At 36.6% G+C, this 15,972-nt stretch overlaps 1 protein-coding gene across 6 annotated transcripts in view; it reads left to right on the top strand.

The window, feature by feature from the left end:
• LOC149792919 (intermembrane lipid transfer protein VPS13A-like) overlaps positions 1-15,972 on the top strand; it is a 345,749-nt gene that overhangs the window by 177,766 nt on the left and 152,011 nt on the right. For 3 of the 6 annotated variants that reach the window (XM_089966750.1, XM_089966745.1, XM_089966751.1), the window contains 5 exons: positions 1,454-1,606; positions 6,109-6,199; positions 9,198-9,236; positions 13,429-13,499; positions 13,838-13,852. In XM_089966750.1, the coding sequence (XP_089822876.1) occupies positions 1,454-1,606; positions 6,109-6,199; positions 9,198-9,236; positions 13,429-13,499; positions 13,838-13,852 (369 nt within the window). The remainder of the gene's footprint in view (positions 1-1,453; positions 1,607-6,108; positions 6,200-9,197; positions 9,237-13,428; positions 13,500-13,837; positions 13,853-15,972) is intronic. The other 3 variants (XM_089966747.1, XM_089966746.1, XM_089966749.1) reach the window with 3 other exon arrangements.

The following is a 15,972-nucleotide window of genomic DNA, read 5'->3' as shown; positions in this document are numbered from 1 at the left end:
GGAAACGGTTTGTTAAAAAGACTGCCTGATATGAACCATTCTTTGAAATAATCAGGGTGTCAAGTTTAAATGATTTTCAAATATTTCAGTTTTGAATTAGGAGGTTCAGCTCCTTAACCCAGTCAGTAAAGTCACTCATAATTCCATTCTTTTTTTTTTTGTTGTTGTTGTTGTTGTAGGGTTTAACACCAATTTTCAGCACATGATATGCTATACATGGCAGCCAGTATTAATGGTGGTGGAAGAACCCAGGAAATCCCGGAAAGAACCACTGACCCATGAGAAGCTGAAGGCAAGCTTTCTCACATACCCACATTGGCCAAATCCGAGACTCAAACCCAAGCAGACAGAGGTGAGATGGCAGTGATCTGTAATGGAGAGCGTTTTAGACCACTTGGTCAGTTAGGGTCCTCCCATTCTTTTTTGTGAGTGTTCCAAAAGTAGTGATGTGATACATTCGACAAATTCCGTTAGTGACTAATAACAATATTCGTACATGGTGCACAGATTGATTTGAGAGGGAATGAAAAGAGGCAAGCCCACTTTTGTTCAGCAGATCTGAGAAGATAAAGCATGAGTTAGATAAAACTAAGACAGGGGTGAATATTGGTGATCAGCTGGGGCACTGGAATACTTTGAAACGTAAACTTGGGCTGAAGACAATCCGATATAGTGTAGTGTTGATTTCTTACATTTACAAGGGTGATGTCATCAAATCTTGTGGAACAGCATTCGACTGAAATTATAGCCTATCATGTGCTGCAAAATGGTGTTAAACCCCACAACAGCAACAAAAAATCAACTGAAATTGATTGATCCATGGATGTAGCCAATCAACATCAGATTAATTCATACAAATGTGAAAATAACAGGGTTTCTCAGTTTTAGAGAGAAATTACCCGACTCATAATATGATGGAACGTCAATGTTATCTGGTTTTAATGGAACCCATTGATGTTTAGGACCAGTATCTTTAAAGATTCAGCATTAGTCAGATGATTTCGCATATATAACAATTTGCTTATAATGGTGGCATTGGGGCTTTAAGCATAGTTTTATTCAGTAATTCTCTAATGGTCCCAGGTGCTCATATAGACATTGGCACCACAGATCCACATCTGCACTATCTCAGCCATTATTACATACTCTTGTAAGGGGCCCCGTGTGGCCGAGTGTTCTAAAGCGCTCTCCGTTATGGATCACTGCCATCTCACTTCTGTCTGCATAGGTTCGAGTCTCGGATTCGGCTAATGTGGGTATGTGATAAAGCTTGCCAGTAGCTTCTTGTGGGTCGGTGGTTCTTTCTGGGGTTTTCCCGGGTTCTTCCTCCACCGTTAATACTGGCTGCCATGTATAGCCTATCGTGTGCTGAAAAATGGCGTTAAACCCTAAAACAACAACAACAACATATTCTTGTAAAGACTTCACACTGTAGCTTTGTTTGTTCTTTCAGATTCTGTCTCCATGCAGCATATCATTCTTCAGTAAGGCTCCGACTGGCCAGGGAGTTCACATGGATGTTGGCACCTCAGATCTCATCATGAACATCTCGCCTGCAACCATCCGCACCATCTCGGCCATCATTGCAGGGCTTTCCAGACAAGGGGTAAGATATTGCTACAAAAATGGTAGTCTTTATTCTCAAACAGTGGTGTGACCCACCTCCTTTCAGCACTTGTTAGCAGAACTAGTCCATCTGTTTCAAATGGATTGCCATGAAACTTGATAATTTTTTTGTTATTTTGAGGCTTCTTTGTCCTAATTTAGATGAGCTATGGCCCTTGTTTGCCAATCCTGCATCTTTACTGAGTATTGTTGGATTTCAACCAAACGTGGTATGCAACTCTATATTGATAAAACCTAACTGAATTTTATTTCATTTCCATCTTTCCGTAACATTATTTAAAACATATATTCTCCAAATTTCCATCCTCCCTGACATTTGGTTTCTGCAGCATAAATTTACTAGATTTTGTTGCATTTCAACCAAATTTGAGACCTTATATGAATTCGATTCTCAGCATTTATAGGGAGTCGGAGCACCTGAATGTCTCTTCCTGTTTTTAATGTCTGCAATGTAACTTTACCAAGGATTATTTCATTTTAAACTGATTTGGCCATGCGACTTTATATTGATTAGACTGTAAATGAATTAGGATTTCAGCATTCCATTTTCATTTTGATTTAAAAGAGCTATGGCACCAGATATCCTATCCTTCTGACTTTGGCTTCTGCATTATTCCTTACAAAGGAATGATCAATTTAACAGAATTTGGCATGGAATTTTTTATAGATGAAACCTTGAACGAGTTCCAATTATATATCTATCTATCTATCTATCTATATATATATATATATATGTATGTATGTATGTGTGTGTGTGTGTGTGTGTGTGTGTGTGTGTGTGTGTGTGTATATAATTACATACATACATACGTGATGTGACCTTTGTGATGCACTCATTGCTGATTTCAAATTATAGTGTGATGTGCCCGTTGTGATGTACCCGTTGCTGTGTTATAAGAGATTCTTTTTCATAAGTGAGACCTGTTTTATTATTGAGACCTGTTATAAGTCGATAGTTTTTTACTTGAAAGTCAGGTCTTCATCTTATACTCCGAATCAAATTTATATATGAATTTTGTCATTGAAATTGCATCAACTTATATATGGATTATGGTACCTGGTATGTTATTAAAATTGCTTTATAATCGGCATAATCGAAAACAGGTCACATAGAAGTACAAATTCTTGTTAAATTACTATGTCAATAAATTGTTATAAACTAATATGACTGCATTTATACTTGTAAGTTTTGTCATTATTTAGTTTGCATTCTGCATGTATTTTCTTATTTCTTGAGGTCTTACATGTAGGACTAGCAAAATGATAAAGACGGTTTGAACATGTTTTAGTCAAGAGTATTATTTATTGGTAAATTGTATACAAGACCACATTGTCAAGAAATTAAGTGCAACTTGTATTTTTACAGCAGCAATAATCTCATTACCAAATTGCAATAAAAAAATAAAGAATTTGAAATCATGTTTTAGTTAATGCGCATGAGAGTGCACGTGTGTGTGTGTGTGTGTGTGTGCACACAAGAGAGAGATGGAAAAAAAATTGTCGGTGTACAAGACTATTTATTCAGGGTGGTTTTTATTTGTAGCTTTTGCAAAGAGAAGAAAGACTGTATTTTGAGTTACTTGACGATTGTGATAATCCACATGTATTATGACCCTACTATATTCCATTGTCAATAAACACCACAAAATCAACAATTCATTCTTGTTTTAATTACGATGTACATTGTCACAACAACCACATGGCTATGTTGTTGTTGTTGTAGGGTTTAACGCCATTTTTCAGCACATGATAGGCTATACATGGCGGCCAGTATTAATGGTGGAGGAAGAACCCGGGAAAACCCCAGAAAGAACCACCGACCCACGAGAAGCTACTGGCAAGCTTTCTCACATACTCACGTTAGCCAAATCCGAGACTTGAACCTATGCAGACAGAGGTGAGATGGCAGTGATCTGTAACGGAGAGGGCCTTATACCACTCGGCCACTAGGGGCCCCTCACATAGCTATGCGGTGTTATTTACATGGTAAGTAAACATGCTTAGCACTTTGGTTATTCCAGTTGAAACCAGACTGAGGGCAAGAATCGACAGAATAGGTCAAATCAGCAAGGCTGCCAGTAGGGAAACGAGGTTGTCTTTAGGGAAATGAAAATCTGTCAGTGTGCCATTGAAGCTGTTGTTATAAGGACAAGTGATCATACGCATTACTTGTTATTCAGACTCACCAATAAAGATAATAGAGGGGTATATCATTGAACAGATTTGCAAAAAATTGTTAATTATATCCAAGTCAAAACAGAACAAACACTTAAAAGATAGTATATGTATATATAGTGGAGTCTGTGACTTTCAAATTTTCAATAGAAAATGACAAGGTTTTATATTTTATGTTTGTATGATTATAATGAAACAATGAGAAGTTGACCAATGGTCTGTGGTCTTCACTTTAGCATGTACTGATATGTAATTTTTGTTGTATAAGAAAACATCAAAGATCTTCAGAACTCATTTTAAAATGCACTTGGTGTTTTGTTACGGTGACAGACTTAATAAGGAGAACTAAGTAACAATAATATTTAAAGGTGTGGTCTGTGAATCCTTTTTACATTTGTTAATAAACACCAGTAGATATTGTAATGACTGTAAGAGAGCTTATACATCAGTCCGTATTTTCTCACCAACAATTAATTATTAATTTTTGTAAAAACAAAAAGGCAATATGGTATTATTGAATTTTTTTTGCATTTTTCCTCACTAAGAAGCCTCTCCTCCTTATGGTTTATATGCATGCACACATCATTGCCAAGACAGAGGTGAAGATTGAAACCAAGAAGACATTGTTAGGCATCATCCCAGGTGGTATGACAAAGTTATTACAACCATTAGACATTTCTGTTAATCGCTGTTTCATAGCTGAGCTTCGGAAGTTGTGGAAACATTGTATGACGGCAGCAAGCACAGCTTCACAAACATGGGATGTATGCGGCATGCTGCATATTCCTAGGGTGCAGATTGGGTTAAGGATGCATGGGACAGGGTTCCTGAATCAGCAATTGTGGATGGCTTTGCTAAAGTAGAAGTTGTCAGCGGGATAGAGAAGCCAGATGAGGATGATGAGATGGAGACAGACAATAATGAGAACATTTCCAGTGATCTGAGCCGTGAGATAGCTGCCATTTTTCATTCCAATATGGAAGACAAAGATTTCGAGGGATTTTTAGATATTGGAGATGATTAAGTGAACTCTTAATCATTATTTTCTTAATTAGAATGTGGAACAGTTCTAATACAGGTAATAAAATGAATTACACCATCAATGTGCCTTCAGGACTGGTTTCAACTGGAATAATCAGGTTAAAGCTTTAGACCTGTAATTAAGGCTATGCACAGTCATGTGGCTCTTGTTGCAATGATATCATAATAAAAACAACCATAGACTGTTTATTCAGCTGTGTCAATTGATAACAGAATATAGCAGTGCCTTGTACAGGAGTAAAATCACAAGCATGTTAGCATCAGTGATGCAATTTCATGATTGCCAGTAATATGGAATATCATACAGTGATACCATTAATATTCATGAAGCCAGAAGTTACAAGTGTAAAATACGAAGCCAAGTTATTGACCTGGCCTCATCTTATACTCTGAATCGACTTATATATGGACATAAGATGGAAAATGTACAAAATTAGTGAATTTGACTTATACTCGACTTATAGGCCGGAAAATACGGCATACTAAATTATGGGCAACATATAATGATGGACCACTGTACTAAACTAGGGATAACATTTAGTGAGGGACCACTGTACCAAACTAGGGATAACATTTAGTGAGGGACCACTGTACCAAACTAGGTATAACATTTAGTGAGGGACCACTGTACCAAACTAGGGATAACATTTAGTGAGGGATCACTGTACTAAACAAGAGGTAACATACAGTGAGAGACCACGGTACTAAACTAGGGATAACATTTAGTGAGGGACCACTGTACCAAACTAGGGATAACATATAGTGAGGGACCACTGTACCACACTAGGGATAACATTTAGTGAGGGACCACTGTACCACACTAGGGATAACATTTAGTGAGGGACCACTGTACCAAACTAGGGATAACATTTAGTGAGGGACCACTGTACCAAACTAGGGTTAACATTTAGTGAGGGACCACTGTGCCAAACTAGTGACAATATATAGTGAGGGACCAACACATATTGAGTGATCGCTGTCCAAAACTAGGGGTAACATACAGTGAGAGACCACTGTACTAAACTAGGGATAACATTTAGTGAGGGACCACTGTACTAAACTAGGGGTAACATACAGTGAGAGACCACTGTACCAAACTAGAGGCAACACATATTGAAGGACCACTGTACCAAACTAGGGACAACTTGTAATGAGGGATCACTACTAAACTAGGTGCAACTGCAGTAGGCTGAGTAGTTACTAAATGATAATATGATCTACATTTACTTTGCTACTGTTACTAATATTGCTATTTCTACTATACAGGATGAGGAAGGAAAAGTGAAGGAGAAAATTCCAGGTGACCTGTGGGCAGTTAAGAGTCTTACAGTTTGTGATTTTTGGTTCCTTAAATCAGGTATTTAAATTTGGCAGTTCATGTTCATAATATGTTGCCTTTATGTTCGGTCATGTAGATGTTGCATCGTGTTTATTTTTGTTGCTTTTTATTTTTAATCTTTTCTTTTATCAGAGCATGCAGGCATCTGGCTTGTTTTAACTCCTTTTGGGTATGCATATGTAAATTGTATTTTCCATTAAAACGATCATATAAGCATTTATCTCGTAATAGAAAGTTGCATATCAAGAGAGTTATGTCTTAAATATTTCTTTTTAGCTCTGCTGGTCATTGTCATCTGTCATCTGAATGTCATTTGTCTGTTGGCACAGTTTTTTTATCATTACTTTTCCTGAATTACTTGGTATATTGTTATGGAACTTTACACACACTTATCCCCAGTTCTGTTTTGTCCTGAAAAGTGGCCACCTTGAACATCTTACTGCTACTTCTCCTGAACAGTCGTACTGACATTAAAAGACTTTTTGTGATTTCTAGCTTTTGCTGAAACACCTCTACTGTTATGTTCTTGGTCCAAGTGTGACATTTCAGGATTTGGAAATTCAACAACAGCACTTCTCCTTAACAGATGGACACAGTGACATTTTTGAAAAACAAAACTGTTTCCTTCTTGTAGTATATAGTAATTCCTATGCAAACCCCCAAATCGTCATTCATATATATATATATATATATATATATATATATATATATATATATATATATATATATATATATATATATATATATATATTGTAAATGATAATTTTTCTTAGAAAGATCCTCAGCTAGCATTCCATTTTCCTTCCTTTTCTCCAGTATTATTTGTTAACTTGATCATTGATATTGATATTTCAGTTTTAAATTGTTATTACCTTTATAACATCTTTCTGACCAGCCTAAGTTATTACCTGTTTTACATCTTTTTAACCATATTGAGTTATTACCTGTATTACATCTTTTTAATCATCCTAAGCTAACTGCATAGCATTTTGTCATTGTGGGCGATGTGTTTGGGTCATCTGACTTCTTTTGTTGGTCAACATTTGCTATTTACCACCCAAGAAAATTCCTTCACTTAAACTCGACTATGAGCATCAATTCATGATAGTCCTGTGGACCAAGAGGACTACCATGCATGTCAGCCATTACTGATAGTCCTATGGACCAAGAGGGCTACCATTCATGTTATCCATTCCTGATAGTCCTGTGGACCAAGAGGACTACCATTCAGGTCAGTCAGTCATGATAGTCCTGTGGACCAAGCAGACTACCATTGATGTCAGCCATTCATGATAGTCCTGTGGACCAAGAGGACTAACTTTTATGTCAGCGGTTTTTGATAGTCCTGTGGACCAAGAGGACTGCCATGTTATCCATTCATAATAGTCCTGTGGACCAAGAGGGCTACCATTCACATCAGCCATTCCTGATAGTCCTGTGGACCAACAGGGCTACAATTCATGTCAGCCATTCCTGATAGTCATGTGGACCAAGAGGGCTACCATTCATTTCAGCCATTCTGGATAGTCCTGTGGACCAAGAGGACTACCATTCATGTCAGCCATTCCTGATAGTCATGTGGACCGAGAGGACCAAGAGGACTGCATGTTATCCATTCTTGATAGTCCTGTGGACCAAGAGGACTACCATTGATGTCAGCCATTCCTGATAGTCATTTGGACCAAGAGGACTACCTTTTATGTCAGCTATTCCTGATAGTCCTGTGGATCAAGCAGACTACTATTCATGTCAGCCATTCCTGACAGTCCTGTGGACCAAGAGGACTACCATTCATGTCAGCCATTCCTGATAGTCCTGTGGACCATGAAGACTGCCATTCATGTCAGCCATTCATGATAGTCCTGTGGACCAAGAGGACTACCATTCATGTCAGTCAAACATCTTTACCCAGATGAACCAGATGTGTGTCATCCAGTATGGCCATTATCATTTACAAAATGAATGACTCAGTCATCTTGCCACATTTATTCAGTTCCGTGAGATGGTTCTCCAGTCATTCTTGATGCACAAAGACAGAGTAGATTTCAGCATGCCATTAGCCATGACTTCTGGTAGAATTGGTTTCTAACAGACCATCTTGCAGATTTCAAACTCCCAATCAGCCATTGATGGCAGTGTTAGCGAACCATCCTGTATTTCAATAACCCCCTCAGCCATTGATGGCAGTGTTAGCGAACCATCCTGTATTTCAGTAACCCCCCTAAGCTATCGATAGATTTATTTTTTTTAAAACTCAGCCATTGATGGCAATGTTAGTGAATATTCCTGTAATTCAGTAACCCCCTCAGCCATAGATGGCCGTGTTAGCAAACCATCCTTTAGCAAACCATCCTTTAGATATTTTTTTTAAAACTCAGCCATTGATGGCAGTGTTAGTGAACCATCATGCATTTCAGCAACCCCCACAGCGATAGATGGCAGTGTTAGTGAACTATCTTATAGATTTCAAAAAGCTTCTCAGCCATAGATTTCTAACCAACCTTCCTGGTATCAAGACCTTTCAGTTGTTTATGTTAGTGGCGATTCTTCAACCAAATAACCAACACAAAAAGTGCCAAAAATATGTACTATCATACCTTACACTACCCTACCCCCAAGTAAATGTTTTGTATAATACTACCTAGCCAATTTTGGAAAAAATAATCAATGAGAATTCTCTTATCAAGGCTTTTCTTCACATTCTTTATGCTTTGGGCCACAATATGAAGCTGCATTAAAATTAATTAAAATGTACCCTTTTTCAAATTTACCTCATCATTTTCAATCTCATTTAGTTTATAGCCAGTCAACAATTGCAGTTTCAGGTTCCTTGGGCATCTCTTAGATATTTATTGTATATAAAATTTTTGGTACTAGGTGAAAAGCATACGCTATTGACATATTTTACATTTTGAATATTAGGGCTTTGTTTTTCTTAAGATTTGGTTTTGTTTTTTAAATTGATTTTTTTTGTTTGTATGTTTTATGCATGTTTTTTTGCTTTATGTTACTCTAGCTCCTGTGGATGAGAAGGAAGGGAAAGAACAATCAGAATGTAAGACTTGTAGGCAGTGCTTTTGCTTGTATTTATGGTTTATTTTTATAGTATAAATAAAGGAATTGAGAGATGTGATTCCGTCCATCCATCTGTATGTGTGCAATGTTCATGAACCCATTCTTCACCATGTCTAACTAGACACAAGAAGCTTGTTTAGCAATAGTTTTATGTGTGTAGATTGTACCAAAACATTGGGAATTTTGATTGTACCCGTAAAGGTGTAGATGCAGGCAAGGAGGTATCTTTGGAATATCATGAATTGTCTGTTTCACATGACTGAGAATTTGAATGTGATCAGTCATTCATATACATACACACTTATTGGCCATAGAAAATACAAATTTGTGCATTCAACTGACACTGGCTCTGGGTACACCCCTCACTCCCACCCTAAAATCTTAGCCGTGGGGTCATAGCTTGAAAACTTTTAAGATCCCCATCTAAACTGTAATCACGCACATACTGTAATAATGTTAAGCCTTGGGACACAATCATTTTCAAAAATAATTTTTATGACTGATAAAAGTTGGGACATGAAATTGTAGCAACATATTCGTGTACAATAAGTGTCTGGACACCTTAGACATTTTCTGTCGATTGCTTGGCATTTTTTATGGATTGTAATGTTCTTCAAATAAAGCCGTAACTTTTATTAAGGTACTGTCACTGTGAATTAGATGGAAATATTATAAATTAATATAATTTGTTTGAAAAATAAAAAAATATTTAATTTTCCCTTATTTCATATATTTTTTTTACCTTTCTCAAATTTGTATAATTTCATCAACGAGCATGGAGCATTAGCAAAATGCTGTAACCTGATAACAGTAAATTGTCACATTTTAGTAAAGTTTACTTTTGTCAGTTTTTTGCATTATTCCATCAAAATTGTCAAAAGTCAATTGTAATTACATTTTCAGACTTGAAAATTTAAATTCTTAACTCATTAAAATGTATTACCAGTTTTAGAAAAAAAACAATTAGAGTGACCTTATTTACATCATGATATTGCTGCACATACATTGAAAATTTTAAGTTGTGTGAATAAGTACATCTCTTGTGTTAAAGTATTAAGTACATCTCTTGTTTTCAGGTAATAAGTGCATCTGTTTTCAAGTAATAAGTGCATCTCTTGTTTTCAAGTAATGAGTACAAACTCTTGTTTTCAAATCATTGGCACCATTGTGCTAAACTTCAGTATTTCTATAATATGATAAAATCTTGAATAATGCTTTGAAAGTAATTGTAATAACAACACAGTAGTAGTTTGCTTTTTGATGTAAGTGACCTTAAAATAAGTCTAACTCAGCTATGGTAATCATGCTAATATTATGTAGTAAAAGACCATCAAAGGCTTAATGTAGTAAAAGGCCATCAAAGGCTTAATGTTAGTAGAAGGCCATCAAAAGCTTATTGTAGTAAAAGGCCATCAAAGGCTTAATGTAGTAAAAGGCCATCAAAAGATTATTGTAGTAAAAGGCCATCAAAGGCTTAATGTAGTAAAAGGCCATCAAAAGATTATTGTAGTAAAAGGCCATCAAAGGCTTAATGTAGTAAAAGGCCATCAAAGGCTTACTGTAGTAAAAGACCATCAAAGGCTTAATGTAGTGAAAGGCCATTAAAGGCTTAATGTAGTAAAGCAATGTGTTACTGGCATTCAGGGTTTAAACAATTAACGGGCCTGGATAAATCTGCTAATTGTAATCGCAAGGAACTCCCACTACAACCAGCATGCCAAAGTCAAGAACCATGTTAGATGCTAACTAAATATGCCCAGAGTTTTGTCCCGGTTATTCCATTTGACATATGTTTGAGGGCAAGATTCAACAGACAAGATCAGATTAGTGAGGCTAATGAGCTGTTTCAAATGTGAACTTCTCTTATTGAATAAAATACATTAGAATATATTGTTCAACAGGATAATAAAATAATTTAATGATCAATAAGCAATATATATATATAAAGGATCCCTTAGCCACATCATGATATTACAGTAATGTGTTAAAAGTGCTATCAAAACCATCAAACCGAATATGTGTCCATAAGGGTCACATTGTTGTGATCTCTTGAATGGCCTGTATAGGCAAGTTTCCACTACATCACGTATATGCTTGTTGGCTTAACTAATAATGCCTGTAGTCGTGTAGTGTTTGGCATGATTAACCACAATGTAGACATAGATTGCTTTATTGTATGCATGTGGCGCTCTGTAAAATGATCTTTGCTCTGTGTATTTTCTTCTGTTTTATTCATATATCTGTATACTTACTCTAACAGGACTATACAATTAATGTTTTGCCATCACACGTTTAACTTCTGTAGCATTTTACATGGGTTTCTGTCATATTAAGATATAGATTCATATGATATATACTGTTTGTATACCAGGCACGTGCAACCCCCTCTAGCATGTGGGCCAGGAAGCATTTTTTTAAAAAAAGCAACTCACTATGATTTACATAAGAAGATTAAATCAGATTGACAGCTGGATCTGTCCCATGGACCGTATATTATACATAATCAGATTGCAGGTGAGGTTTGACCCATAGGCCATAGGTTGCACATAACCAGATCACAGGCTGGGTCTGACCAATGGGCTATAGGTTGCACATAACCAGATCAGAGGCTGGATCTGACCCATGGGCCATAGGTTGCACATAACCAGATCAGAGGCTGGGTCTGACCCATGGGCCATAGGTTGCACATAACTAGATCACAGGCTTGGTCTGATCCATGGGCAATAGGTTGCACATAACCAGATTGCAGGCCAGCTCTGACCCATGGGCCATAGGTTACACAAAACCAGATTGCAGGCCTGGTCTGACGCATGGGCCAAATGTTGCTCATAACCAGATTGCAGGCCAGGTCTGACCCATGGGCCATATGTTGCACATAACCAGATCAAACGCAGGATCTGAACCACATTCCAGTGGATGCACATAACCAGATTGCAGGCTGGATCTGACCCACATTCCATAGGTTCCACATAACCAGATCACAGGCTGGATCTGACCCATGGGCCATATGTTGCACATAACCAGATCAAACACAGGATCTGAACCACATTCCATAGGATGCACATAACCAGATTGCAGGCTGGATCTGACCTACATTTCATACGTTGCACATAACCAGATGACAGGCTGGATCTGACCCATGGGCCACAGGTTTCACATAACCAGATGACAGGCTGGATCTGACCCACATTCCATAGGTTGCACATAACCAAATCACAGGCTGGATCTGACCCACATTTCATAGGTTGCACATAACCAGATCACAGGCTGGGTCTGACCCACATTCCGTCGGTTGCACATAACCAAATCACAGGCTGGATCTGACCCACATTTCATAGGTTGCACATAACCAGATCGCAGGCTGGATCTGACCTACATTCCATAGGTTGCACATGCCTGTTATGCATTATATAACTTGAAGATCCAGTAATATCGTCTCTGAAAAGTTGGAGATTCTTTCTTTATTTTCATTGCCATTTTATTCAAGTATTCATTTAAAATACATTTATTATTTATATTGAATTTACTTAAGTAAATGTTGAATAAATGAAAAAGTCCATGCATGATCGAATTGTTGCAAATGCTTGGTGACTAAAAAACCCACTAATGTATATGTACACTTGTACATTGGTGACTAAAAAATCCCAATCATGTTTAGATCCATTACTGAGGGAAAAATTTGTCACCAGGGATGAATTATCGTTCACTATTTGTTTTAAGAACCTCTTGAGTTGAGGAAGATTTTATGTTGAATAGTTGTAGCTGGATGAATGTGATTGAAGTTGAGGACATGAAAAAAAATCTTTAATTGTCAAAACTATTTTCCACACAGTAAAAACAATGACTGTTATTTATTTCCTTCATCTCTAATTTGAAACCATTTTTTGATGCTGCATTAATTATTCGTAGAACAGTTTTCTATCCATTAAACAGCAAAAAGAGATACCTACTCTAAACCAGCTGCAGTAGTTTCAACAGTGCATGAGAACTGGAACAAAATGATAATATATAGAAAACATGAATTACTGCATCATACACTTGATTTAAATGTATGCATGTAAACTTGTGTCTTATCAAAATATAGCACGAACATACAAATAAACAACTATCTTCCTTGATCTAGCATGTATGATACCTTTTGTGAGTTGTATGATTTATCTGTATAATTGCAGCCACACCTGCAGATGTACCTGCAGCTGGAATTGTATCTGAGATGGAAATCCTTGAGGCCAGAGGTGAACAGGTAATCATTTGATCTGTCTTTTCTTGCCTGATTTAGAAAATTAATGAAGCATTAATTGTCTGTAGTCATCAAAAGATTTTGTGGTAACTAGAAAATTGATACAGAATACATTGGTTTATTTTAGTGACACTAAATTGGTTCTTTGTTCTTTGAAAGCTTAAATAGATAAGGTCTGTACAATCAGTGTTGTACGGTCATGAAATCTAGTTACCACTCAGTTTTGTGAAAACAAATTGTTTAAAATGTATGTCGTATGCACTAGTACTTACTCAGCAGCCATGCTGGAATTTTTACAATTTCTTTTAATGTCAGTTTTTTTTATAAACCTGTACTTGCAGCTTCAAAGAGAGAAGGTAATTAATTAATTAATAAATTAATGAAATGCATTCATTTCCTCAGGTAACAATTCTTGCATTGAAATAATTTAAAGCCAGTCTTGTTTGTGCCAGTCTATGTTATGTTGACTACTTTATTCACAGTTATTTAGTATTTACCATGTACAGTACTCCCTCACTATAAGACACCTCAGTATATGGTAGTCCCTTTTGTAAAAGTGGGTAGGGTCATGGCTCTTATTTCATTATTTAATTGCAACTATGCATAAAATACCTCATTATAAGGTAGCTTCATTTATAAGGCAGTCCAAGTTTTTGGTTTCAGTGAATGGCATTAAGTGAGGGAGAGTTGTATTAATACAATTTACAATTTCTATCTAGCATCTAAATTTTAAATGTATATTCCTACCTTTTCAAGCGTTCTTGCATGTGTGTAAAGTGTATGTCAACAGGGTCATGTAGGTTAATTTACTCGTCTTTAATTAAATATTAATTGTTTTGTCTGCTCCTGATTATTGAATGTTCTACAGCTTTAAAGTCCTCAAAGACCTTTCAGATCAAAATTATTGATCACTGTGGACTTTAAATGTGTTGGCCAGATACCAGACTAGGTCTTGAAAAGGGAATTTTCAGTCCTAAAGTGTCTGTGTACTAACATTGGTTATGTCTCGTGTAGTTCTTGGGGCATGTGTGTAAAGATCTTATAAGGAATATTGATCCGTGTAGTTCTTGGGGGCATGTATGTAAAGATCTAAGGAATATGGATCAGTGTAGTTCTTGGGGCATGTGTGTAAAGATCTTCTAAGGAATATGGATCCGTGTAGTTCTTTGGGCATGTGTGTAAAGCTCTTCTAAGGAGTATGGATCCATGTAGTTCTTGGGGCATGTGTGTAAAGGTCTAAGGAATATGGATCTGTGTAGTTCTTTGGGCATGTGTGTAACGATCTTCCTAGGAATATGGATCCATGTAGTTCTTTGGTCATATGTGTAAAGATCTTCTAAGGAATATGGATCTGTGAGGACAAAATGGGTAATCTAAAGGTATGTGTTATTAAATTCTGAAAAATGACACTCATTACTGAAATTGGTGGTACTGAATGCCTACATGACCTGTATGACTTGTACTATACACATTTCCTGTTATGCACTTGCACCAGTATAGCATGCATTGAAGCCAGGTCTGCTGTTGTGATATGCATGGGATCTACACAGTTAACCTTGGAGTGTAGCATGTTCATTATGGAATGGCAGATCTGGTTCTATGTTGTTTTAATTTCAACATGCATTTGACACAAGTGAATTTAGTATATAATCACATTATTGCATTTACCTCTTGAGAAAACAATTTGTGTTTAAAGATTTCAGCTTTTTTATGGCTCCAGTATACAGGAGCCTTATAAGGGGGTTTCACGGTTAGTATCTCCCCTTGAAAACACCAGAGGGCATATCGGTGCAACTCACTTCCTGATAGTTCAATCAATTAAGATGGCAGATGTAGATCAAGAAAATGTGACAGACCGCTCTCATTATGCAAGCAGGGTCGATATCTCACAATCTTAAAAAGAAATTCGATCAATATTTGATCAATTATTTTTGCATCTTTTTTTTTCCTCTCACTAACTTGCACTACTCCCAGCTTTCAAATAAATAGTATCTGCCCATTTCAGAACTTCATTATCTTTCCATTACTACCTTATGCTGTAATTTGTATTATTTGATTGTGCAAAAGTGTATTGCTGCGTAAAAAGTTCTTGCAATTTATCTCGCTTGAAGAATAATGAAAATATGTTTATTTTTACAGCTTCAATCATAGCAGTTAATGGAGGTTGAACGGCTACGAGAAAAAAATTCTAACTTCTTAAGGTTCTTTTATTATTGATTAGACTTTTGCTTTTCTATTAATGTTCATTATATTTTTCATGAAATAACTTGAATTTTTTCAAAATGCACAAATGTCAACCACGCTTGAACAGACAGGCACACGTACGAGTCTCCTTGACGATTATTTTAGTTTTATTTCCGTGAACGGGTGGAAATTTTAGAGTATACAGATTGGAAAAATATCGATGTTAGACACACTATGCATGCATAGGACATTTGTGGCTCTCACCTATCTGTCTGTATGACTGTCTTCTTTC

This window comes from Sinohyriopsis cumingii, chromosome 8 (genome assembly GCF_028554795.1).
Source record: "Sinohyriopsis cumingii isolate HCF-2022 chromosome 8, ASM2855479v2, whole genome shotgun sequence".
Taxonomy (NCBI): Eukaryota; Metazoa; Mollusca; class Bivalvia; order Unionida; family Unionidae; genus Sinohyriopsis; species Sinohyriopsis cumingii.
Note: the sequence above shows the minus strand (reverse complement) of the source record. Positions and strands in the feature narration are given on the sequence as shown.